This window comes from Cetorhinus maximus, chromosome 34, assembly GCF_964194155.1.
Source record: "Cetorhinus maximus chromosome 34, sCetMax3.hap1.1, whole genome shotgun sequence".
NCBI lineage: Eukaryota > Metazoa > Chordata > Chondrichthyes > Lamniformes > Cetorhinidae > Cetorhinus > Cetorhinus maximus.
This window is the reverse complement of record NC_135912.1, coordinates 5,461,992-5,486,674: the sequence shown is the minus strand read 5'-3', so window position 1 is coordinate 5,486,674 and position 24,683 is coordinate 5,461,992. Positions and strand designations below refer to the sequence as shown.

Sequence of the window (24,683 nt, the reverse complement as noted above, 5' to 3'; positions counted from 1 at the left end):
ACGCTAACCACACTTTGCGCCAAATTAAAATAAAGCAGAAACGCCCAGCTGATGATAAAACTAAAATGTACACACCCTTTGACCCACCCCCACCCCCACCCCCAAAACTGTGCAACTTTGATTTGGGCAGAGAGTGGGACACTTAGCCCCGGCCCAATCGAGCGCTTTGACAGCCAACCAACAGCCAAAATAATATAACAGCACACCCAAGGTTACGGGCAAGGGAAACATCAGCCCTGTTTCTGATGTCTGGCAAATAATCTAGTCAGTCATTCTCTCTCCCTCTCTCTTCCCCCATTCACACTAATATGTTACACCCCCTAGGGAGAAGAGCCTAAGGGAGTCACCATTTTATTGATCCAAGAAGTATTGCTTGTAAAATTTGTTCATCTGCTCCAGAAATATGAAGGTGAGAACCGTGTGAGGCCCGAGGCGAGCGTAGTACGGGGTGAAACCCTTCCACAGGCTGAAGAATCCCTCGTGCCGGATGACTCTGGCGAGAACCTCCTGAAAGGGATGGGGGAAAAAAAAGCAGCTCGGTCAGGTAGGGTTAAGGGAGTTTCCCCCGCAACCTGCGCCACCTTTTCCCAGGTAGAGGGAGAATTCCTTTTCTGTGCAGGTCTGTCAGTGGCTAACCCTCGGGGTACAGTATTGATGGACAAGCATTTCTCCCTCAGTTGGGCTACCCCACATCCCTCACCCTGCGTTACCCCTCCTCTCTCTCAGCCCCCTGGTATACCCCTTCCCCAAGGTGTTACCCCTCCTCCCATTGGCCCCCACATTACCCCCTCCACCATGTTAGCCCCTCCTCCATTGCGCCCGCAATAACCCTCCTCCCTCAGCCACCATGTTCCCCCCTCCCTCCTATGTTAAATCTCTTCCCTCGGCCCCCACGCTAAGCCTCCCCTCTTTTTCCCCCTCATTAACCATCCTCCCTCACGCCCGCGATACCCCCCTCTCCCTTGGCCAACGCGATACCCTACTCCCTCAGTTGGACGATACGCCTCCTCTCTCGAACCCCCTTTTGACCCCTCCTCCCTCAACCCCCAAGCGAACGCTCCTCCCTCGGCCCCCACATTACCTCTCCTCCCATGGCCCTGCATTATCTCTCTTCCCTCGCCACCCCGCCCACTCCACTTCTAGGTTAGTGTGTAAGAATAACACATTGGCTCACCAATCCATTCCTGTATTCTGGCTTTCCATCGACCATTCGCATATTCTGAACTCTGTGAAGTAACAAAAGAAACGCTCATATCCCTTTACAACATCCAGCTCCAGGGTTTTAAATTTAACACAGACCCACGCTGCACAACATGGGGCAAACAGCAAAGAGAATCGGTCTGAAAAGAACAGGACTTTTCCCCACTTAATTACAGAGTAAAGCTCCCTCTACTCTGTCCCCATCAAACACTCCCAGGACAGGTACAGCACAGGGTTAGATACAGAGTAAAGCTCCCTCTACACTGACCCCATCAAACACTCCCAGGACAGGTACAGCACGGGGTTAGATACAGAGTAAAGCTCCCTCTACACTGTCCCATCAAACACTCCCAGGGCAGGTACAGCACGGGGTTAGATACAGAGTAAAGATCCCTCTACACTGTCCCCATCAAACACCCCCAGAATTGAGCTCATGTTCTTACCTGGTTTTTGCAATATCCACTGGCATTGAGGCCGCTGTTGTCACAAGGCCGCTGATCATACTGGCACAGAAATGGCACAGAATGTTATCGCTGAAATAACCTGTGTTCATGGAAGAATACCACAATTCAGAAATCAGAACTACACGCCTCGATAAAACAGATGTGTCCAGCCTGTTGTTACTGACCCGCTCAACGTGCTATTTAGATAAACTTAATTAAAAGGTGCAGAGGTTATGTTAGTGTAGTGGCGATGATGCTGTAAAAGCAGCTTTGAGTTTGAAAGTTGAAATCTCACTGTAGCAAACTGCTGACATCAGTACGGATTAGATACAGAGTAAAGCTCCCTCTACACGGTCCCCATCAAACACTCCCAGGACAGGTACAGCACGGGGTTAGATACAGAGTAAAGCTCCCTTTACACTGTCCCCATCAAACACTCCCAGGACAGGTACAGCACGGGGTTAGATACAGAGTAAAGCTCCCTTTACACGGTCCCCATCAAACACTCCCAGGACAGGTACAGCACGGGGTTAGATACAGAGTAAAGCTCCCTTTACACTGTCCCCATCAAACACTCCCAGGGCAGGTGGTGTGGTGAAAAAGGCATATGGGACACTTGCCTTTATCAATTGAGGCATAGATTACAAACGTAGGGAGGTCATGTTGGAGTTGTATAGAACCTTGGTGAGGCCACAGCTGGAGTACTGTGTGCAGCTCTGGTCGCCACATTATAGGAAGGATGTGATTGCACTGGAGGGGGTGCAGAGGAGATTCACCAGGATGTTGTCTGGGATGAAACATTTAAGTTATGAAGAGAGGTTGGATAGACTTGGGTTGTTTTCGTTGGAGCAGAGAAGACTGAGGGGCGACCTGATCGAGGTGTACAAGATTATGAGGGGTATGGACTGGGTGGATAGGGAGCAGCTGTTCCCCTTAGTTGAAGGGTCAGTCACAAGGGGACATAAGTTCAAGGTGAGGGGCAGGAGGTTTAGTGGGGATGTGAGGGAAAACTTTTTTTACCCAGAGGGTGGTGAGGGTCTGGAATGTGCTGCCTGGGAGGGTGGTGGAGGCGGGTTGCCTCACATCCTTTAAAAAGTACCTGGATGAGCACTTGGCACGTCATAACATTCAAGGCTATGGGCCAAGTGCTGGTCAATGGGATTAGGTAGGTAGGTCAGGTGTTTCTCATGTGTCGGTGCAGACTCAATGGGCCGAAGGGCCTCTTCTGCACTGTGAGATTCTGTGATTCTGATTCAGGTGAAGCTCTGAATTGCCAAACTGTGAAAGTACATAACACCTTTAACATATTAAAATATCCCAAGCTATTTCGCAGGAATAATTATCAAACAGAATTTGACACTGAGCCACATAAGGAGAGATTAGGAGAGGTGACAAAAAGCTTGGTCAAACAGGAGGATCTTAGGGCCCAGGTAGCACCAATGGTGGAGTGATTGAAATTGGGCATGTTCAAGAGGCCAAAATTGGAGGAGCCCTGAGATCTCAGAGGGTTGAAAGGGTCTATTTGCAAGGCCACGGAGGGATTCGAACACTAGGTTGATCCAATAAGTGTGCCGGCCTTGACCCCCTCTGGACTACACAAGAATCCAGCCCCCAGACTACGCGGTCAGCTCTTGATGTACACGGTTATTAGGGCTGGACAAGGTCATGACCTCCCAGAGAGCAATCAAACAGGGACATTATGACCTGTGGGTTAGGTTGGGCAAAAATGCCTTTTGTGTCAAGAGTTGCTCATGCAAGGGGACACCAGTGATTTGGACGGCCTTAAATCTAGGCAGAATGAATACCGATCATTTAACGTAGACACTGGCACACCTGGAACATAAAAATCACAGTGAAACACGAGTGTGGACGGTGGGATATTCAACTTTGGGGGCATCACATTTGCCTACGATTCAGTGCATTCCGCAGGATGAGTCAATGGTTGGCCACCAGAGGCAGGAACCACGACTGATTTCCCTCAGGCTCCATCCGAGCACACCCCCCCCACCCCCCACCCACCTTCCAGGGGCATTGAGGGTCATTCTGCAGCAGAGATGGGTTAACTCAGCGGAGTGTGGGGTGTGGAATCACGATCGGGGGAACCTGCTGCTGGTCTGCAGGGTTCGAGGTCAAGTTAGGGCGCAGAGGGAGAGCAAGCAACGGGTTAAGGGATTAACAGCAGGAGAGTGACAGGCTCCGAAAGGAAGAGATCTCACCTAACCCCAGAAGGAATTGCTTGGATTGAGAGTAGGACGCCAACTGGGCCGCATTCACCACAATAGCTCGGGTCATTGTCGGGACACAACCCTGGAAATACCGAGCAAGGAGAGTCTGAGTTAGTGCGATCCAGAGACAGCTTCAAACATCAAAGGCAGGCAAGGCTTGCATTTAAATAGCGCCTTTCACAACATCAGCAAAGTATTTTACAAAGCAACGGGTTACTCTTGAGGTGCAGTTACCGTCACGGTGTATGAAATTCTGTTTTCTAATTTGCACACAAGTGCCCACGTTTGGTGGCGCTGGTTTGAAGGATAAACATTAGCCAGGACACAGGGGAGAATTCTCCTGCTCTTGTTCAAAATAGCCCCACGAGCTCTTTTACGTCCACCAGTGAGGGCAGATAGGGCCTTAACGTCACATCTGAAAGATGGTACCTCCGACAGAGCAGCACTCCCTCAGTGCTGGCACTGGGAGTGTCAGCCTCATTACGGGCTCAAGTCTCTCGGACTGGGGCCTTGGACCCACAACCATCTGACTCAGTGGTCAGTGACATGTTACAGTTTCCTCTTTAAACTTTTTTTTTTTATTAAGCCTTGCAAGGCAACTTTGACAGCGTCTCCCTCTCTGAGATCTGTACCCCATGAAGGACAAGGGCAGACACAGAGCGAGTGCGCGAGCGTCAACATCGCCATGTTTCCCTCCAAGTCAGCACATCTGAGACTTCCAAAGCTCTTAAAAATAAAAGAGAAGACTGAGGGGTGGCCTGACAGAAATGATTAGGATTATGGAAAGGTTTGACTGAGAAGATGTAGAGATGATTGTGGGGAACTTTCCTTGTCTTTAAATGAACTTGCTTAGGGGGAAAAAGTGGCCCCGGTGTAGAAGGATACAAGAACTAGGAGCTCGAGTGGGCCATTCAGGCCCTCAAGCCTGCTGTCCCAGTCAATAAGATCACAGCTGATCTTCGATCCCAAGTCCATTTCTACGCCTGCTTCCCATATCCCTTGAGTCCCTCAGTGTCCAAAAATCTGTCAACCTCAGTCTTGAATACACTCAACGACAGCGCATCCACAGCTCTCTGGGGGGGGGCTAGCGAAATTCCAAAGGTTCACAACCCTCTGAGCGAAAGAAACTTCTCCTCATCCCAATCCAAAATGGCCGACCCCTTAACCCCGAGACTGTGGTTCCCCCTCCCCACCCCGTTCTAGACTCTGCGAACAGGTGAAACAGCTTCTTTGCCATCTGTTTGGTGGAAATCCTTTTCAAGTGCAGCATTGCGCTTGGGTGAACTTACCCTCCAGAGTGTGAAGAGCCCCTCTTCACGGGTAATGCGAATGAGCGCATTGAACACGTTGGTGTACCCTCTTCGTTCGCTGGCAGGTAACCTGCGGAGAAGGAACATTTTTCAAGCTGGCGGGGGGGGGGGGGGGGGGACGTGTTAAAAAGGTTGCTCGTCGCGTATCTCCGGCAATTAAATTGGCCCAAGTAAAAACACCACGCGGCCCATAAATAGAGAAACGAGATTGCAAGAGCTCCTAGGAGTATGGGAAATGGGAGTGAGCAGCTAAAGTAAACGTGGGTCCCTTTGAGGCCGAGAGGGGAGAAATTTTGCTGGGGATGTAAGGAAATGGCAGGGACGTGAAACAAATACTGTGCGCCTGTCTTCACGGTGGAAGATCCTAGCTGATTATCTAACTCAACTCCGCTTTCTCGCCCGATCTACATAAAAATCAAATCAATCTCAGTCATGAATATACTCTTCAGACTATGACTCTGTGTTCTGGACTCTCCCATCCAGGGGGAAAACAGCATCCACCCCCGTCAAACCCTGTAAGAATTCTACACGTTTCATCGAGATCACCTCTCGTTCTTCTAAACGCCAGAGAACATAGGAACGTTGTACTCAGCCGCTCCTCAGTGGACATGTCGCCTTTGGTGCTTTTAGCCAATCACCTGAAAACCGTGCCCTCTGGCTACTGATCCTTCAGCCACTGGAAACTATCTGAACCCTTCATGACTTTAAACTTCTCTGCTTGACCTTCAAGTTTTGCTGGGAAAAAAATGACGCGCTGTTGAAGATTTTCATCTTGCACACGCCAGAGAGCGATTGTTCTCCATTCTCCACGGCGACAACTCGACCAATTGGTCAACTTGCCAGCCAATCAGCGCCCTTTCCTCACGCAGTATAAATTGTTGTTCCCTTTGAAAGTTGGCATTCTTGCATCTGTCCCGACGAAGCCTTAGTCAGCATCTCTTTTTATTTTTCCCCCAGCCACGCTCTAGTCTGTATTACCAAGCGACTACTTAACAACCTTTAAGTTCTATTGAAAGGTCCCGGAGCTGAAACGTTAACTGTTTTCTCTCTCTCCACGTCTGCCGCCGTGTGTGTTTCTCTCTCCAGCATTTTCGGAGGGGGGGGGTTTCACGGCCTTTACGCGTTCTGCTCCGGGCACCTACCTGCCGTCGGCGGTCATCCTGATGAGCGACACCTCGGCCGGCGTCCCGACGAAGGCGCCGATGGCGCCCGCCGTCATCCCGATTCCCGCTTTGAGGAAGAAGTTGGGCGGTGTCCCATCGGGCTTGGTGAGCTTCTCAAAGAGGATGGTGTAGATCCCCAGGCGAGTCGTCGTGTACGTGGCCTGTCTCAGCAAACCAGCGGATAGGCTGTGGGAGGAGAGAGGGGGGGAGTGGGGGGATGGGGGGAATAGAGAGAAAGAGAGAAAAAGAGAGCAGGGGGGAAGCACCTTCTAATGTTACTGCTCGAACAAAGCAACACATGCATCTAACAAGAACGCGCCAGATCTCGCTCCCGGGTAGTTGAGCGTTAGCACCGCAACCCCCCCGCAACGAGCCGAGAAGGCTGGGAAAGGTACAACTTACCCGATTTTGGTGAAGGCAAGTGTTACAATAAGGCCAGGGCTGGAATGGAGGATTACAAGGCCTGTCTACTCAAAGCTCTCTTCAGGGGACAGCCAGGTGTTGAGGCCACACGCCTCAGGAGCTCCTCCGAGGTGGTGAAGTCAGCAACAGGTCCCCAAGTGCTCCAACGCTCTCCGTTCCTCAAGTATAAGCACCCCACCCAATGCCCCGATCCCCTGACTCTCCCACGCGAGCGTCATCCAGCTGCAGAGCACGGACGTCGGGTAAGGAAGGGCGGGATTTGGGCCGCCGGCTTTGGGTTTGGGCCCTCGGGTCGCGGTGAAAGGCAGGTCAAACCACTCAAAAAGGTTTCAGCAACGGGGGCGGGCACCGTGCCAACAGGAGGACTCACGTTGGCTCTCCCGCTGCCCCCCCCCAGGGGACGGTCACCTCTCCGTGATGGAACAGCCCGCCCCGCCCCCCAATCAACTGTCTCATCTGGTGAAGGGGAGGTGGGGGCGTCGCTATGTGGCACGTCCAAAGTTCAATTGGCCATGCGTTCAATTAGGTGATCTCAGACTCCGCAATTGGCCTCAGTGCCCTGGGAGAAGGAGGAGGAGGAGAGGGGGGGAAAGATGGGGAAGAGTTAATTGGAAAAAAAAAACCAGTCACAGGTTCAGCTCCTGGTGTAACGTGGGGGAAATGGACTCGGGCGGGTATCGGCTGCGTTACATCAGTTCACGGCCAAGCGCGGTCACGGGGGACAAATGGCGACTCGCTTACCCTGTGTAGATTCCTCCGACGCCCTCGGCCTTCAGGATACTGGTCAGGGCGTGAAAGCTGGTCTTGTACTCCTTTGCCCGCCCGCCTTGGCCGCTCAGCTGCATGCGGTTTTTCACCAAGTCCAGGGGCTGGACGAAGAAGGTGGCGCCCATCCTAAAAAAAACACACAACTGGATTCAGGCTTCTACATTGGCCTTTGCTGTGCTGAGCTCGAGGTGAGGGAATGGAGTCAGCGCTGGCAAATGTCCCTACCGCTGGCATTGCGTAAGATTATTTGGGTGCTAACAGGCTGGAACCTCGAGGCTGTCTGTGGGGAATTGCCAATGGGTGTGGAAGTACAGGACTGGAATGTCTGAAGAGTCACTGGGACTCGAAACGTTGACTCTGTCTTTCTCTCTCCAACAGAGGCTGTCAGACCTGCTGAGTTTTTCCAGCAATTTTCGTTTTTGTCTCAGGTTTCCAGCGCCCGCGGTGTTTTGCTTCTATATCGGAATGTCTAAGCCCCTCTAGACAATAAGACCTCGCGATAAGAGACAGTGGAGCACAGCTGGACGTGATAAACATTGTGTAACGGTGTGACGTTCACGTGAAAGATACCTGGTTGGTCAAGGAAAGTATGCTCAAACATGGGGCTGAATTGTGGGGGGTAGGGCGGGGAGGAGGGAGGGAGGGAGGGCCTAACTGGCTAAGATCCAAGATAAAAGGCACCCCAAATTTGATCCCCTGCTCCTACTGACCTGCCCACCCTGCAACAGCAGTACCGACCGTGTGCCATGGAGGTAGCATGGCATGAACAAGACAGCCCTCTGATGCAGCCCACCCTAGGTGTCACACTCACACCACACCACTCCCTGTTTCTGACTCTAATGCCAGCTATGGTGTTCCGTTAGTCAATTAATGCCTTCCCGTTGGCCTGTGTTCCACCGACAGCGGGTGGAGGAACCGTTACTCCCTTTCCACACACGTCCGACGGACGGCCACTGTTCAGCTGAGGTGACTTGGCAGGAGGTCACATTGTGGCCTGAAGTGACTGTGGACTCCACGCTCTCACGGTGTTTGCTCTGCCTGCAAAATTGCTGCACAATCCCTCCCCTAACACGAACCGAGCTCTCCTCCCGCTGCCTCAGGGAACACCCCACCCCCCCACCACCGGACACACTTACAGATTGATGTCCTTGCCCAAGACCCCAGGGAATTACACTTAGGCCCTGGTGGTGGGCCAGGTCACCAAGTGCATTGAGACCTTCCCTTGTCGTTCTAACAGAGCATCGGAGGAGACCGAGGGCGCGGTGGTACTGTTGCTGGACTAATAATCCAGAGGCCCAGGGTAATGCTCTGGGGACCCATACGCCAAGGCAGATGGTGGAATTCAAATTCAATAAAAATCTGGAATTAAAAGTCTAACGATGACCACGAAACCATCGCCGATTGTCGTAAAAACTCCATCTGGTTCACTAATGCCCCTTTAGGGAAGAAAATCTGACGTCCTTTCCCGGTCTGGTCCTACACGTGACTCCAGACCTACAGCGATGTGGTTGGCTCTTAAATGCCCCCTCTGAACCAGGGTAATGAGGGACGGGCAATAAACGCTAGCCAGCGACGCCCACATCCCATGAACGAATTTTTTTTTAAAAATCGGTGCTGTTAAGAGCCGGAGAGAGTGAGGTGACCTGCTGGTGGGGCAGGGCCCTTACAGGTTGATAGTGAAGATAGGAAGGGCTTTCATTCGCCTGCAAGAAAATAACCGTAGGGGGGGGAGGGGGGGGGCGGTTAAAGCAAAACTGCAGATCACCCAGTCTTCAGGTGTGGAGGGGGGGTTGGGGGGGGTTGTCAACAGGACCCTGAAGAACATGTGCAGATTAGGCCAAACTTGCTGCCAGTGTGTTTGATGGTAATTCATTCAAATCCACACAAAACAACTGGGGTGCTTCCACATCAGGCGACGAGAGTGGGATGAGAACCCTGGGATATACACGTACAGGCCCATCGTTACAAAGATCGGGCAGTGGCCAGAGCAAATGAATCGGACTGGGGCACAAAAGCTGGTGAAGTCAAAGTCGAGGGGACCCGAGAGACGCACGAGCACAGCTCAAAGGCTGTGAGAACCCTCTAACTGGACAGAGCTTTCGCCATCAGTACAAGATGGGGAAGCACTGATAATACACTGCCATTGTTATCATGGGACAGTGCCAGCGCCAGCATGCAAATTGCAGGAAGGTATTATGGAGAGGGTTCGATTTGCTTCAATTGGCCATTAGGGTGCTCAGTGTGAGCAGATTTACTGTTAAGGGAATTTGCGAGGTGGGGGGGGATGACATCAGGACACCTAGAACTGGTCCAAAATAAGTTAAGAGACATCAGGGGTACATGGCATGTGTTGATAAGGTGGTGCGTGTGAGACCCCTCCCCCCACCACGATTTCGACATCTGGGCCCTTCTCGATACCCCGTGAAATGATTCCAATATGTTGGGGTACACGATAAGGAGGAGCAGGAACCTGCAGGGCCGGTCTGAGGTTAGTCCATGTGGCTGACCCTTCAGGCTGTAGGGGACACGCGTCCACTTCGGGATGGTCACCCTCAAACCTCAACTGCAAATCGCTGTCTGAATTCACGCCTACGGTTTAGCCGAGAACTTCATAATCACGCCCTCAATAAAGTCGGCTCACCTGGCCAAAAGGGGTGTGAGGCCCCAAGTTCTGGCAACTCAGTCATCACAGCGCAGGTTAGATGTAGAATAAAGCTCCCTCTACCCATGCTGTACCTGGCCCGGGAGTACTTGTTGGGAACCAACACTCCCGGCAAGGACAGCAGCCACAACAACCTGCATTTGCATAGCGCCTTTAACGCGGCTAGAATGTCCCAAGGCATTTCGCAGGCACTTTTGAATGAAATCTGACACAACCACATAAGGAGGGGGGCCCCAGCAAGGTTTAGGCGGGGGGGGATTCCAAAGCTCAGGCAGGTAGCTGAAGGTACGACTGCCAGTGAATCGGGCTGCAACTGAAATCGCGGACGCTCAAGAGCGCAGAGACCTCAGAGGGATGTACAGTTCGGGGGGGGATTACAGCAGGGGGCGAGGCCATGGAGGGATTCGAAAACGCAGGTGAGAATTTTAGAAATTGGGGCGCTGCTTAACCAGGAGCCAATGTAGGTCAGGGAGCACAGGGACGATCGGGGAATGGGACTTGCTGGGAGTTGGATAGAGGAGGCCAAGTTTGAGATGACCTTAGGTTCATCACCTTTGCCTCATATCCCTCGACATCCTTACCGACAAAGATCTTTCGATCTCAGTCATCAAAGCTCCAATTGACCATCAGTATCGCTGCCTCAGGGAGACACTGCTAGTGAGGGTTCCAAATCTCTATCAGCCTTTAGGTGAAAATGTAATCCTGATTTCGCTCCTGAATGGCTTGGCTCGAATTTTAAGATTATGTACCCTCCCCCCACCCCCTCCCACAATTGTTGGCTACCCTTCCAGAGGAAATACTTTCTTTGTACGCACGGAATTCTTTTAAACAGGTTAAACACCCTCGATCAGATCACCGCTCGTCAACTCAAGGGAATACAAGGTACAAAAAACAGCTCGACGAGCACAGGAGACGTCTAAACGCTGCCGTGGGGCAGAGTGATACACGTTTCTGTCTCAGCTCCATTCGACCTTGACATTCGGGACAGCGTCAAGCAGCCAATATAGCCAGGGATTTCCTAGGTTCTCTGCCAAGTTCACAGCTCTTTGCTGAAATGTCACCGGTGTCAGCTTTCGCAGTCAGGCATTCAGGGTGGAGAGGGGCTCTGCACAGTGTTGGTACTCCCGAGGCAGACGACAACCTCGATTCTCTCGCTTCCACATTCAGGGCTCCTGAACTGGATCGCACTGTTGCGGAGAAGGTGCCAAGTGGAGGTCTGGCACGTGCCGGAGGTCCTTAAGGAGATGGGACAGGGGCTGCGCGAGACCCTTGCTCCTAACTTTAATAGCGGGCAGGAGTTGGCACCTGCTCTCTCTTGAGATGGCAAGGAGCGAAGGCAGTACCAATTCTTAACATGGGGGAGAAGGTAGAACCTCGGTAACTATGGGCATTAGCTTGAAATCAGTAATACAACAGCCTGCATCTATGTAGCGCCTTTAACAAAGCAGGCCCTCCGAGGCACGCGGCAGGAACGACCTGGCAAAACCTGACACCGGCTTGGGGGAAGATCAGATTGTACTTGAATTCTATTTTGGTGAAAAGCTGATTTGAAATAAGACACTTTAACATGACAACTTGGCATTTATATAGCGCCTTCAACCTAATGAAACAGCCCAAGGTGCTTCACGGGAGCAATTTATAAAACAAAGTGCAACCCCGAGCCACATAAGGAGATTTTGGGTCAGATGGCCAAAATCTGAGGTAGGTTTTAAGGAATGTTTTTAAAGGGGGAAAGTTGAGATAAGAGAGGCAGAAAGGTTTAGGGAGAGAATCCCAGGCAGCTGAAGGCACGGCCGCCAATGGTGGAGCGATTAAAATCGGTGGGGGTGGGGGGGGGCGCTCAGGAGGCTGGAATTAGAGGAGCACTGAGATCAGAGGGCTGGGAGGCTGGAGGGGGTTAGAGAGATAGGGAGGGGGAAGGTCATGAAGGGATTTGAAAACAAGGGTGAGAATTATAAAAATCGCAGTGTTAATTGACAAGGATCCACGCGGGTCAGTGAGCACACAGGGGTGACGGGGAAACGGGACATGCTGAGGGTTAAGATATGGGCAGCAGAGCTTGGAGGATCTCAAGTTTACAGGCAAGGCTGCGGGCGAAAACAGAGGTGAGGGAAAACAGAGGCGACTACTGGCATGGCTTCCGCACACAGCGTCCTCCTGTCAACAGCAGAGCTCTGAAAATGGGTTGCACCACTTGAGGAAGTGGAGTGGAAAAAGGGAAGATGCTAGAAGGAAGCATCAGGGACACAGTCACTATGCGACTGCTTGGACAGAGGAGCCTCATCAGGGGCAGCCTGTGGAAAAGAAGGGCTTACTAATCCAATTTACTCTCCTGGAGAAAGGCACCAGCTCCATGGATCAGCAATAAAAGCAGCGGAAAGTGATGGAAAAACTCAAGAAGGTCCGGGAGCACCTGCGGGGAGAAACAGGTTTAACATTTGAGCCCAACGCTGCAGCTTTTCAGGACCGAGGGTAGCGGATGAGGCAACTGTCCACCCAGGCCCTCAGAAGGCTTTTGACAATCTCCCTCACATTGAGGGGCAATTGCACCAGGAGGGCCACTCGCTGGGTGGGTGGGGAATCCACAGCGGCAGATTCAGAATCGGTCAAGTGCCTGAACGCAGAAAATGGTCATCGATGGTTTCGGATCCGCTTGGGACCCCGAGCGGGGCCCGAGGCTTATTTACCGCTTTGACCATCCGGATGTAGGTGTTGAGGGCAGCCAGACGCGTGCAGGGGTCAGGATTGTGCGCAGCCTCCGCAACCCCTCCAAGTGAACCTAGACAGGCTGAGGACACTGGGCTGGCGTCCGGCCCATGATGCAGCGTTTCACACGCGCGTGTTGCGAGAGCTGCAGCTGTGAGGTCCAAGCTGAGTAAGAGCGTGTGGGACAACAGCCAAACTGCGAGCCAACCAAGCCGATGCCCTCAGTGGTCTCCTCTACAGCGACGAGGCCTGGGCAAAACCATGCTAGGCAGGAGAAAAGGCTGAACTGTTTTCACTTGCGCCATCTCAGGCGTGTCCTCAGCATCTCTTGGCAGGACATGGTCAGAGGTCCTGGAGCGTGCCAATTCCATCAGCGCACACTCATTGCTAAGCAACGACATCTGCGCTGGCTCAGCCACATTCATCGGATGGATAACAGCAGCTGCCCACTGAACTGGGTCACGTCCTCCTCGACGTCTACAAGGACACCAGCAAGTGAGATACGGAGACGGCGGCCACCGATAACTGGGAGGCAGTCGCTGATGGCCGCGCCCTCTGGAGGCTGACCGTTTGGAAGGGCTTCGGGAGAGGCGAGCGGAAACAAAGCCCTCAGCTGACCGAGAAGAGGGCCCAGGGAATGGTGCACCCTCTCAGCCCACTGTCGTCCTCTGGAGCAAATACGACAGAGGCTGCCACCTCAGGGTGGAGCCTCCGAGCCACACCAGGCGATGCTTAACCCAGAGTTGACCACATCGGCACAAGCCATCGTCTTACCAGCTGCCAAAGATGGGGGGGGGGGGGGGGCGGTGTGTGGGTCAGGTCAAATGCTAAGTGCGTGCATACCCTACAAAGAAAACAAAAAAAATCACACCAGATGTTTTTGCCCTTTTGATGCCTCATCTCCAAAGGTTCATGACCAAAACTATAGCTAAAAAGCAAACAGAATCTAAACTGCACTCGAGGTCTACTCATTGTAAAGTGAGACACCATTTTGTGCTAATACAGAGACTAGGTCAGGCCTCACCTCGAATACGGACGGTGCTCAGTTTGAGTCTCCTCATACAGTGAGGGGTACTGAAGCTTCGAGAGGATGAAGAGGAGGGTGGCTAAACTAATTCCCGGTTTAAAGTACTGACTTACCTGGACAAGCTCAAAGGAGCTGGTCACTGTAGTTTATAGGAACGTCGACAGAGAAGGGTGAATTTATCAAGGTAAAGAAATACTTCCTGATAAAAACAAAAAGCTAAAAGCTACTGCGGATGCTGGAAATCCAAAACAAAAACAGAATTACCTGGAAAAACTCAGCAAGTCTGGCAGCATCGGCGGAGAAGAAACATATCACCCCTGAACGGCCCGGTTATAAATTTTAAGGTTTATCCCTTGTTCTGGACTCCTCCCACCAGAGGCAATAGTTTCTACGTATCGAACCTGTATGCAGGTCTTGTGGTGCAGTGGGTAGTGTCCCTGCCCCTGAATGAGAAGCTCTGGGTTCAAGCCCCACTCCAGGACTCGATGGTCATGGAAGGTGTGTTCACAGCCTGGCCAAACAGGTTGGGTATCAACCCGTAAATCCTTCCAACACACGCCAACGGCAGGCATGTAAGAGCGGGAGAGATTCCTGGTCAGCCAGGAATGATGGGAGGAAAATGGAGCCTCCACCATCACGATCCATAGCTCCAGACTGCAACATGCTTGTAAAAGTGCGCGTTGCCACAGCAACTCTGACTCCGTCAGTGAACTATACCACACTACACCCCATCTACTTTTGACTTTTAAACACCCCGATCAGATTACCCTTTAATCTCTGATACGCAAATGAATAAAAGCCACGTTTATGGCTTTTTTCAACCACTTATCTCATTCCGTTCGAAAGTTACTATTGAATCTGCTTCCACCGCCCGTTCATAATATTAATAGAGAGATTCCAACTATCCACATCAGGGCTGTCCTGTCCCCCACGTCCCTGCTTGTAGCTACTCCTACCAGGGAAGCTGCCGTCACAGCCGGTCACGTTTGTCTAGTCTTACCCCTGTGACGTCTGTCATCCAACTCTATGCCAAGGGTCGACCCCTCTGTCTGCTGGCCCACGCTTTTGCCCTCTCGATCTCTTTTGGCTTTTCAGCTCACTTTCTTATCCGGCTCTCGCTGTACAGAGTTCTGTTTGCTCTGGCAACGGCGGGCGCCTCTTTATTTGTCCTGCAGTCTGTGCTTGGAATACGTCTGAGCGCCCACAGTTCAAAGGCCCCTCTATTTCCTTCCACAGACCTTTAATGTCCAGGTTTCTGAGGCAAACCGCAAAGTGGATGGGATGCAGCTTCACCCGAGTTTTTTTCCCCTTGTAACCAGCTTGAGTATATTTTTTTTATTGTTGTCTTAGAAACATAGAAACCAGGAGCAGGAGTAGGCCATTCGGCCCTTCGAGCCTGCTCCGCCATTCATTTTGATCATGGCTGATCAACCAACTCAATAGCCTGCTCCCGCTTTCTCCCCATACCCTTTGACCCCTTTCGTCTACGCAAGTTTACTTCTGGCTATCTCTATCCTCCTGACTTCAGGCCGTGGCGTGCCGGGTGTATAAATGCCTGGTATCAATACAATCGCTATAATTGTACAGGACTCTGCAGACACCAGGCCTGGAGTACTGTGCGTTGTCCTGGTCTCTGTACCTATACAAGGATATACTTACCTTTCGGGCCAGCAAGGGAGGGGAGAAGGCAGAGAAGTTTAATTAGATCGGTTCCTGGGCTGAGAATTTTATCCTCCCAGAAAAAATTTCTTTCATTAGTCTCTATTCCTAGGAGGTTTGAAGAACGAGAGGTGATCTAATTGAAACATATAAAATTCTAAATCGAGCCTGGCAGGATAAATGAGGTTTCCCTTGAACGAGGGGAGCGCAGTCTCGAGGCTAGGGAGTCGGCCATTTTAGGACTGAGAAGGAGATATTTCATTGCTCAGAGCGGTGGTGAACCTTTGCAATTCTCTACCCCAGCGAGCTGTGGATGCTCAGTCCTTGCGTGTATTCAAGACTGAGAGCGAGAAATTTTTTAGATGCTAGGGGGGGAATCAAAGGATTGTGGGGCTCGGGCAGGATTTGAAACTCTTTCGAGTTATCAACAGTCACAGATTGCAACTCTTTCGAGTACAATCACAGTTCTTGGTTTCCGGGAGTGGGACATGAACCCACAACCCTCTGATTCAAAGGCGAGGGTGCTATGAACTGAGCCACAGCTGACACCTCCTCGGGCAGGATTTGAAGTGGAAGTTCAGCCACAATCTTATTGAATGGGGGGGGTTTATCAGGTTCAAATGACAGAATGGCCTACTCCTGTGTTAATGGTATGCTAACTATATTAAGATACACAGGTGAAGGGCGTTATTAAATTAAATACCTAGAGCACTTGTAAAACGAGACCGCTGGGACACTAGGGGGGTGGTATTTTGGAAGCAGACATATGTAACGCTGCATTCTGTAAATAAATCTATTATCAAGGAAAGTATTAGTGGCTAGTTTCCTACTTTGCCAATTGGCTTGGGAAGGATATTACACCCTGCTCCAATTTCTCATGTCCTTCAACCGAGTTTCTGAAAGGGGATGAGTTCTGTTTCTCAACATCAAATCCCTCACCAGAGCAGAAAATGTTGCAAATTTCCAGCTCATAATTCACATGTTTTGGAATATAACTTCTAGTTTTAAGAAATTAAAGTTTTAACGTAGAAAATGAGGGCAGCCGGTTCATAGAATGCTAAAAGCAACTTTGGAAGTAAATGCAATTCAAACAAACTTGGAGTCTATTACACCAGTTGGGGCCACGTTGACCTGAGAGGCTAACAGCTGGATAGGTAAGATCATAAACAGAAGGCGGGCTTACTTAGCTAAAGAACTGGAGACATGATGTTTGCAGTTATTCCCACAAAAGGGTAAGTGGTTTCCTAGAATTAAGGAAAGTTTTGGAAATAAAAGGTGGTTTAATGTGCGTTTTTACTTGGGATCAGGACATGTGTGTGTCACCTTGCCATGGAGATGGGCAGAGCTTAGTGCGAGTCTTTGTTTTGAGTTTATCTCTGTGAATCCAGTTAGGGCAGAGCTAGCAGGTTAGACTAGTTGAGAGAAGCAGCAAAGAGTCTGTGTCAGCTTTAGGTCCTAGGTAGCTAGCAGCTCCTTGGAAATCGAGGCACAAAGCCAGGCCTGAGGTAGAGTAAATGCTAGATCTATCGTCCATGATGCAGCCTGAGAGTGGCAGGGAAGAGTGGCCGAAGACTCTCAGACGTTTACAGCACAGAAGGGGGGCCATTCGGCCCATTGTGTCCACGCCAGTCAAAGATCTAATCCCACTTTCCAGCGCTTGGCCCACAGCCCTGGAGGATATGGCAACGCAAGTGAATATCTAAATACTTCGTAAATGTTACGAGTGTTTCTGACTCAACCACCCTTTCAGGCAGTGAGTTCCAGACTCCCACCACCCCCTGGGTGAAAAAAATTTCTCCTCAACTGCCCTCTTAGCCTTTCACCTCTTACCACTAACCCACCACCTCCTCCAGACCTAAAAAAAATGTCTGAAAATTAGTGACCAGGAATTGCATTAGAGCACATAGGACAGAGCGTTTTATGACCAACTTTGGGACAAATCAAGTAGAAGTCAGAAAAATCAGGGGAAATATTCCTATCTGACCACATTCCAAGCCAGGGTAACTGGGTGGCCTGTATTAAAAAACTGGTAGTAGCCATTTAATGACAACTGAAGATTGCTGGTGATTTCGTTACTGGATTTTTTTTCACTTAGTAACTACCGTAAACTGAAACCTTTGGGTCAATAAGCTTTTGAGCATCACTGAAAGGAGCGTCTGATGCACCAGGAGTTGTGAGGTGAACGCAGGTTAGGCTCAGTTTTGGTCTCTGAATCGAACAGTCACCCGATCCAGTTGGCAGGGCGATGTCTCAGCTCCCTCGCTATAAAGGGAGAGAATACAAGCCCCGCTGAAGGGGCAGCGATTCCGGGAGAGGGGAGCACATAGGGTGCCCCCACCTCCCCCCCATCTCACTCGACAGCCCAGCTTGGACAGACTGTCCAGTGGCTCGAGGCCAAGGGACCCCGTCATCGCTGGGATTATTTTCCAATTCAGCAGATTTTGTCTTCTGGTTTTTTTTTTGGGGGGGGGGGTGGGGGGGGTGTGGCCTTTATTCAAATCCACTCGCTTGAAGGGCAAAAAAAGGTGAGGCCAGTTTAATCAACTTGCCCCTCACATGGATCCTCGCTTCAAACATCGATTAAAACCGTGCAGGTCTGGGGGATTAAAGCCAGCAGCTTGTTCCAGCATTGAATGGAGCAGAGAGTCGAACAGATAACAAGTGCAGGCGACTAACGGCTCAGCAACTGAACTCCCCCACTGCTCCTGCAGCCTCCGAACTGAACCGACAGCGAGGAAGGTTTTGTGCCATGTCAAGCGACAGTGGGGGGAGGGGACAGGGCAACTATTCGACACTGGGAGGGGGGAGGGGGGCTGTGGAACTGCACAGCTCAACCTCCCCAGACGGGCTCAGCTGGTGAAGGTAACACATAACACAGCCAATCTGGCCCAAGAGGGCAATAATTCTTAACTGCCCGCTTGTACGGAGGCTGGTCCCAGGGGTTGGCATTGCCAAGGCTGATGTGCTCAGTCTTGGGACGGTGGGCAGAATCAGCCCATCAGGACCTGACTTGCCCACGGCTGAACATAGTTCGTGACCCTCTGGATGCAGGGTCCCAGTGGGTTGTGATGTTACCCCCGCATCCCCCACCCCGCCCACACGCCCGGTTCATTTTCTGGCTGTGAAATGACGCCTCGGGACATCCTTAAAGACCATCGTCGTCGCGATTTTCTGACGGAGATGTTATTTAAAGCAGCCAATTTCGCTGGCCAGTCACGTTCACCAGGTCTGAAGGACGCACCTGGACAGGGACCAAACCCGCCACTAACGCCCGACGAACAGAACTCTCCTCGCGCGAGGGCAAGCGAGAGAGGGGGAAGTCGGGAAATCCGGCGCCGGCGCCCCCCCCCCCCACCCCCCACCGAATCAGTCAATGGCTGACGTTGTTATGGCAGTCTCTGAAGCAGCCAATCAGCGGAGGGGGATTGGGCTCGAGCAGAACAAACCCTGCGCCCGGTGGGGGAGGGGGGAATGAAGCAGAGGGACGGTGGAGAGGCGGAGGAGCAGAGGCCAGGAAAACATTTCCAAAAGGGGCCAAATTCCCCTATCGACAAGTCACAACTCCGGCAAAAAAAGCAGAAACTTCTCATCCCTGGAGCGGGAGCTGGGATTCAGCATCAGGCAAAGTGGGAAAGGAGAAAAGTGACCGGAAGATTGGTTTGGCTAAAGGAAGAATCGTCTCAGTAAAATGCAGTTAACCTTGCTGCAATTGCGAGCCCGGGGTTGTGATCAGCTTGGCTGCAGTTTGAAACGATGGCAGTGGGCTATTGGAAACCAGGGGTGGCTCCTGGTGTTTTAAGTCACTGCGCAGGGGGTCACAGGGAGCCTGGAGCTGTGGAATCCAGCCTTGGGAGGTCGGTAATGGAGTCGGACGGTCACTTGGCCAAAGCTAATGGAAGGTCACCCCCACCGTGAAATCTTGTAAGAAGAAATAGGAGGAGGAGTAGGCCATTCAGCCCCTCATGCCTGCTCCACCATTCAGTGAGATCAGGGCTGATCTACTTCAGCACCATTTTACTGCACTATCCCCGTACCCCTTGACGTTTTTAATATGTAGAAATCTGTCGGTCTCAGTCTTGAGCATACTCAGCCATTGAGCCTCCACAGCCCTCTCGGGCAGAGAATTCCAAAGATTCGCCTCCCTCTTGAAGACATTTCTCTTCATCTCAATGGCCCTCCCCTTATTCTGAGACTGTGTACCCCGGTTCCAGAACACACCCCACCCCCAGCCGGGGAACACATCCTTCCTGCATCTACCCTGTTGAGCCCGGTAAGAATTTCCTATGTTTGAATGAGATCACCATAAGACGGTAGGAGCAGAAGTAGGCCATTCGGCCCATCGAGTCTGCTCCGCCATTCAACGAGATCATGGCTGATCTGATGATCCTCAACTCCACTTTCCTGCCTTTTCCCCCATACCCTTGATTCCCTTAAAGATTAAAAATCTGTCCATCTCAGCCTCGAATATACTTAACGACCCCAGTCCTCTGCAGTAAAGAATTCCACAGATTCACTACCCTCTGAGAGAAGAGACTCCTCCTCATCTCCGTTTTAAATGGGCGACCCCTTACTCTGAGATGATGCCTTCTGGTCCTAGGCTCTCCCACACGGAGAAACATTTCGCATTCTTCTAAACGCCTGAGAATACAGGCCCTGGGTGAATAGTTGGATCGCTGAAGAGAGAGCAGAGTGAATTCCAGAGAGTGCTGATGGGTTGGTCTGGAAAAGTGAATGAACCTTAACGATTTTCTAAGAACTCCAGCACGGGGGTGGGGTGCTTGGGGAGAATAGAAAGTACAGCTGAGTTTTTGCTTAGTCTTTGTCAGCTATAGGGTTACGTTAATAGTGCTTACTTTAAGTTTGTTTTTGTTTAAAATCTTGCGGTTCACTTAGTTAACGGTTGTTGGGACTACGTCTTTAAACATTAATGGACTCTAACCGGGTCATAACAACACAGAAAAATCTCAATGGGAGATCCAGATAAAGGATGACAACCAATTTCTTTTTAAAATACAATAATTAGCCTAGGAGATTTAACATTACACCAAGTGCCTTTCACACAAGTTCTCACTAACCCTCAATGATTCACAGGCCCCCCCACCCCCCCCAAAGTAAAATAAGGACAGAAAGTACCGGAAAAACTCAGCAGGTCTGCTTCTCTCTCCAGAGATGCTGCCAGAGTTAACGTTGAGTCTGATGTGACTCTTTTTTGGAACAATTCTGAAGACGAGTCATATTGGACTTGAAATGTTAGCTCTGTTTCTCTCTCTCCAGGGATGCTGCCAGACCGGCTGGGTTTTTCCAATGTTTTCTGTTCTGATTTCAGGTTTCCAGCATCAGCAGTATTTTGCTTTTACCCCATTTAAAATTCCCATTTTTGTGTTCGGTGCGTGCATCTCTCACCCATCTCTGTAATCTCCTCCAGCCTCACAACCCTCCGAGATCTCTACACTCCTCCAGTTTTAGCCTCTCCAGCATCCCTGATTTAAACGGGTCCACCACTAGCAAGTAAGATGTGAAGGGAATTTGCATTGTCAGATAAGTGATAGGGTTGTTGGACTTCAAAGGGGTTTTAGTCTGTTTACAATTAGCCAGATAAGCTGGGCTGAGAAGTGTGTTTATTTTTCCCAAAGGTTACTGACAATATTGGCAACATGAAAGCTTTTATATTGAGGAAGATACAGTTTCAAAGACATATGGAACAACAGAATTTACATATTAAAAAGAGAGATTCAAAGATAAAGGAGAATGAAAGGCTATGTGGGAAGAAGCCCATTTAAGATCTAATAGGATTGTTTGAAATAGCCTTAATGAAGCCTCCAGCCAGTTGTGCATAAGCCTACTATATAACAAAACTGAAGTTGGGGAAAAGCCATTTGGAATTCCACTGTCAAGTGGGTATTGTGTTAACTTGCTGTTTCTGTTTTAAATCCAAAATCTATTTTGGACTGTTGCCTTAAAGGGGGTATAACTGGGAGTCAGGTTAATTAGGGATTTTAAGAGTTATTACAGTAGTAAATAATTGTAGTCTTACGTATGTGCTCAAAATCTTTTATGTTGTTAATAAACATTTTAATTTAACTTTTAAAAATCTCTAAAGGTCTTGGTGGACTTATTACTTCTGAATTCAGTGCACACATCTCGTAATGAATACAAATTGCAAAACCATTGTGATAGCGCGACCAAGTTTCCCCCGTGAGACCTGGTCCGCCCGGCCACACATCACCGGCCACACGCCCCAACAATATTGACACGGGAAACCCCATCTTTTCTTCCAATAGTGACCATGGGATTTTATTTACATCCCCACGCGAGGTGACAAACGCAACCTCAGCTTAGCATCTCATCAGAAAGACGTCACAGAACTGTCCCAAAATAGAGCCGCACCGGACTCGAAACGTTAACTCTTTCTCTCTCCGCAGACACTGCCAGACTTGTGTTTATCCACCACTTTCTGTTTTTAATTCCATATCTCCAGCATATTTTGCTTTCAATTTAAGATTAAGAGACCAGTAGTGCAAGGTAATTAGAAAAATAACTTAAATGCTCAAAGTATATAATTTACTTACAAGCACCCCACAAAAATGCAATCCTTAAATTGTATCATTTACATGTATCTAAAACAGCAAAATAAAATCAGTTTAATGTCGATTATCTATAAAAAGAGCAGAATAAAAGCAGACTAAATTCTTAGTGCATACTCTTTGTTTATATATATAAAATGCAGCAGAATAAAAGCAGACAAAATTTTTAGTGCATTCTCTTTGTTTATATATATAAAATGCAGCAGAATAAAAGCAAATGAAGTTTTTAGTGTGCAAACATCCAGCAAAACCAACGTCAAGAAAAAGCAAAGCAAGAGCCCATCTGGCTTGCACAGGTCCAGATTGGTCTTAAACTCAGGGAAACTCCATAGTCGGTCAACAGAAAACCCGGGCTGCCATCAAAATGACGGCCCGAAATTTAAGGTTTAAAGGGGCTTTTTATTTCGTTTGAAGCCGTCGGAGCCTCTTATTTTACTACTATTATCGATTTAACGTCATGTTACGTTACCCCGCCAGGCCTCCGAAGAGGAATTTGATGGATTTGGGGGAGGTCCGGGCTTTCTCCCCGACGTTCGCCGGCGCCATCTTTCACCAAGGTGACTCTCCGGAGCGAGGACGTACGCGTCACCGCAGAGAGCAGGCGCAGGCGCATGCGCACACGCATGGTGCGTCAGGGCGTCGGCTGTTCCGTGTTATAGGCGCATGCGCTGATGGGGGTGGGGGTGAAGAAAGGGAAACTCACCTGCACGTTGCCCCGCCCACTCGAAATGTGATGAGCAAAGGGATAAAAGCAAAAAAAAAACTGAGGATGCTGGAAAATCCAAAACAAAAACCAGAAACAGAAATACCTGGAAATTTCCAAAAACAGCTCCTCCTCTGACATGTCCTCCTCCTTCCTTAACCGAGGTTTTCCACCCACGGTCGTTGACAGGGCCCTCAACCGTGTCCAGCCCATCTCCCGCGCATCCGCCCTCACGCCTTCTCCTCCCTCCCAGAAACATGATAGGGTCCCCCTTATCCTCACTTATCACCCCACCAGCCTCCACATTCAAAGGATCATCCTCCGCCATTTCCGCCAACTCCAGCATGATGCCACCACCAAACACATCTTCCCTTCACCCCCCCCGGCGGCATTCCATAGGGATCGTTCCCTCCATGACACCCTGGTCCACTCCTCCATCACCCCCTCCACCTCAACCCCCTTCCCGCAGCAGCTTCCCATGCAACCGCAGAAGGTGCAACACCTGCCCCTTCACTTCCCCCTCTCCTCACCGTCCAAGGACCCAAACGCTCCTTTCAAGTGAAGCAGCATTTCACTTGCACTTCCCTCAATTTAGTCTACTGCATTCGTTGCTCCCAATGCGGTTTCCTCTACATTGGAGAGACCAAACGCAGACTGGGTGACCGCTTTGCAGAACACCTTCGGTCTGTCCGCAAGCATGACCCAGACCTCCCTGTCGCTTGCCATTTTAACACTCCACCCTGCTCTCTTGCCCACATGTCTGTCCTTGGCTTGCTGCATTGTTCCAGTGAAGCTCGACGCAAACTGGAGGAACAGCACCTCATCTTCCGACTAGGCACTTTGCAGCCTTCCAGACTGAATATTGAGTTCAACAATTTTAGATCTTGAACTCTCTCCTCCATCCCCAACTGCTTTCCATTTCTTCCCCCTCCTTTTTGTTTTTTCCAATAATTTATATAGATTTTTCTTTTCCCACCTATTTCCATTATTTTTAATGTATTCCACCGATCATTTATCTCTACCTTTTATGCCTTTTTAGTCTTATTTCACCCCACCCCCACTAGAGCTATCTGTACCTTGCTTGTCCTGCTATCCATTCTTAATTAGCACATTCTTTTAGATAATATCACCACCTTCAACACCTCTTTGACCTTTTGTCTGTGACATCTTTTGGTTATCTCCTCCTATCACTGCTTGCTTGTCCCTACAACCACCCCCCTCCCCCTTAAACCAGTTTATATTTCACCCCTCTCCTATTTTTACTTAGTTCTGTTGAAGGGTCATGAGGACTCAAAACATTAACTGTGCTCCTCTCCGCCAATGCTGCCAGACCTGCTGAGTTTTTCCAGGTATTTTTTATTTTTTGTTTTGGATTTCCAGCATCCGCAGTTTTTTGTTTTTAACCCACAGCTACCTCGACTACAGCTCCTCACACCCCGCTTCCTGTAAGGACTCCATCCCATTCTCTCAGTTCCTTCGCCTCCGTCACATCTGTTCTGATGATGCCACTTTCAAAAACAGTTCCTCTGACATGTCCTCCTTCTTCCTTAACCGAGGTTTTCCACCCACGGTCGTTGACAGGGCCCTCAACCGTGTCCGCCCATCTCCCGTGCATCTGCCCTCACGCCTTCTCCTCCCTCCCTGAAACATGATAGGGTCCCCCTTGTCCTCACTTATCACCCCACCAGCCTCCGCATTCAAAGGATCATCCTCCGCCATTTCCGCCAACTCCAGCATGATGCCACCACCAAACACATCTTCCCTTCACCCCCCCCCTGTCGGCATTCTGCAGGGATCGTTCCCTCCGGGA

General features: G+C 50.2%; 1 protein-coding gene across 1 annotated transcript; it reads right to left on the bottom strand.

Moving 5' to 3' along the window:
• Positions 1-335: 335 nt before the first annotated feature.
• slc25a11 (solute carrier family 25 member 11) lies at positions 336-22,757 on the bottom strand. The gene is made up of 8 exons (XM_078533782.1): positions 22,640-22,757; positions 7,506-7,658; positions 6,321-6,527; positions 5,158-5,248; positions 3,860-3,950; positions 1,644-1,743; positions 1,175-1,226; positions 336-507 (listed from the first exon to the last, which is right to left on the bottom strand). Exons 1-8 carry the CDS (start codon positions 22,714-22,716, stop codon positions 352-354), a joined length of 927 nt encoding a protein of 308 aa, XP_078389908.1. The 5' UTR covers positions 22,717-22,757; the 3' UTR covers positions 336-351.
• Positions 22,758-24,683: the final 1,926 nt, after the last annotated feature.

Excerpts from the sequence above, each read along its gene's own strand:
- slc25a11 (XM_078533782.1), bottom strand. The coding sequence starts at position 22,716 with ATGGCGCCGGCGAACGTCGGGGAGAAAGCCCGGACCTCCCCCAAATCC. Across the intron at positions 3,951-5,157 it reads GGCTCTTCACACTCTGGAGG|GGTTGTGTCCCGACAATGAC; the intron begins GTAAGTTCACCC and ends CGGTATTTCCAG. Across the intron at positions 1,744-3,859 it reads GCAATTCCTTCTGGGGTTAG|GTTATTTCAGCGATAACATT; the intron begins GTGAGATCTCTT and ends CCATGAACACAG.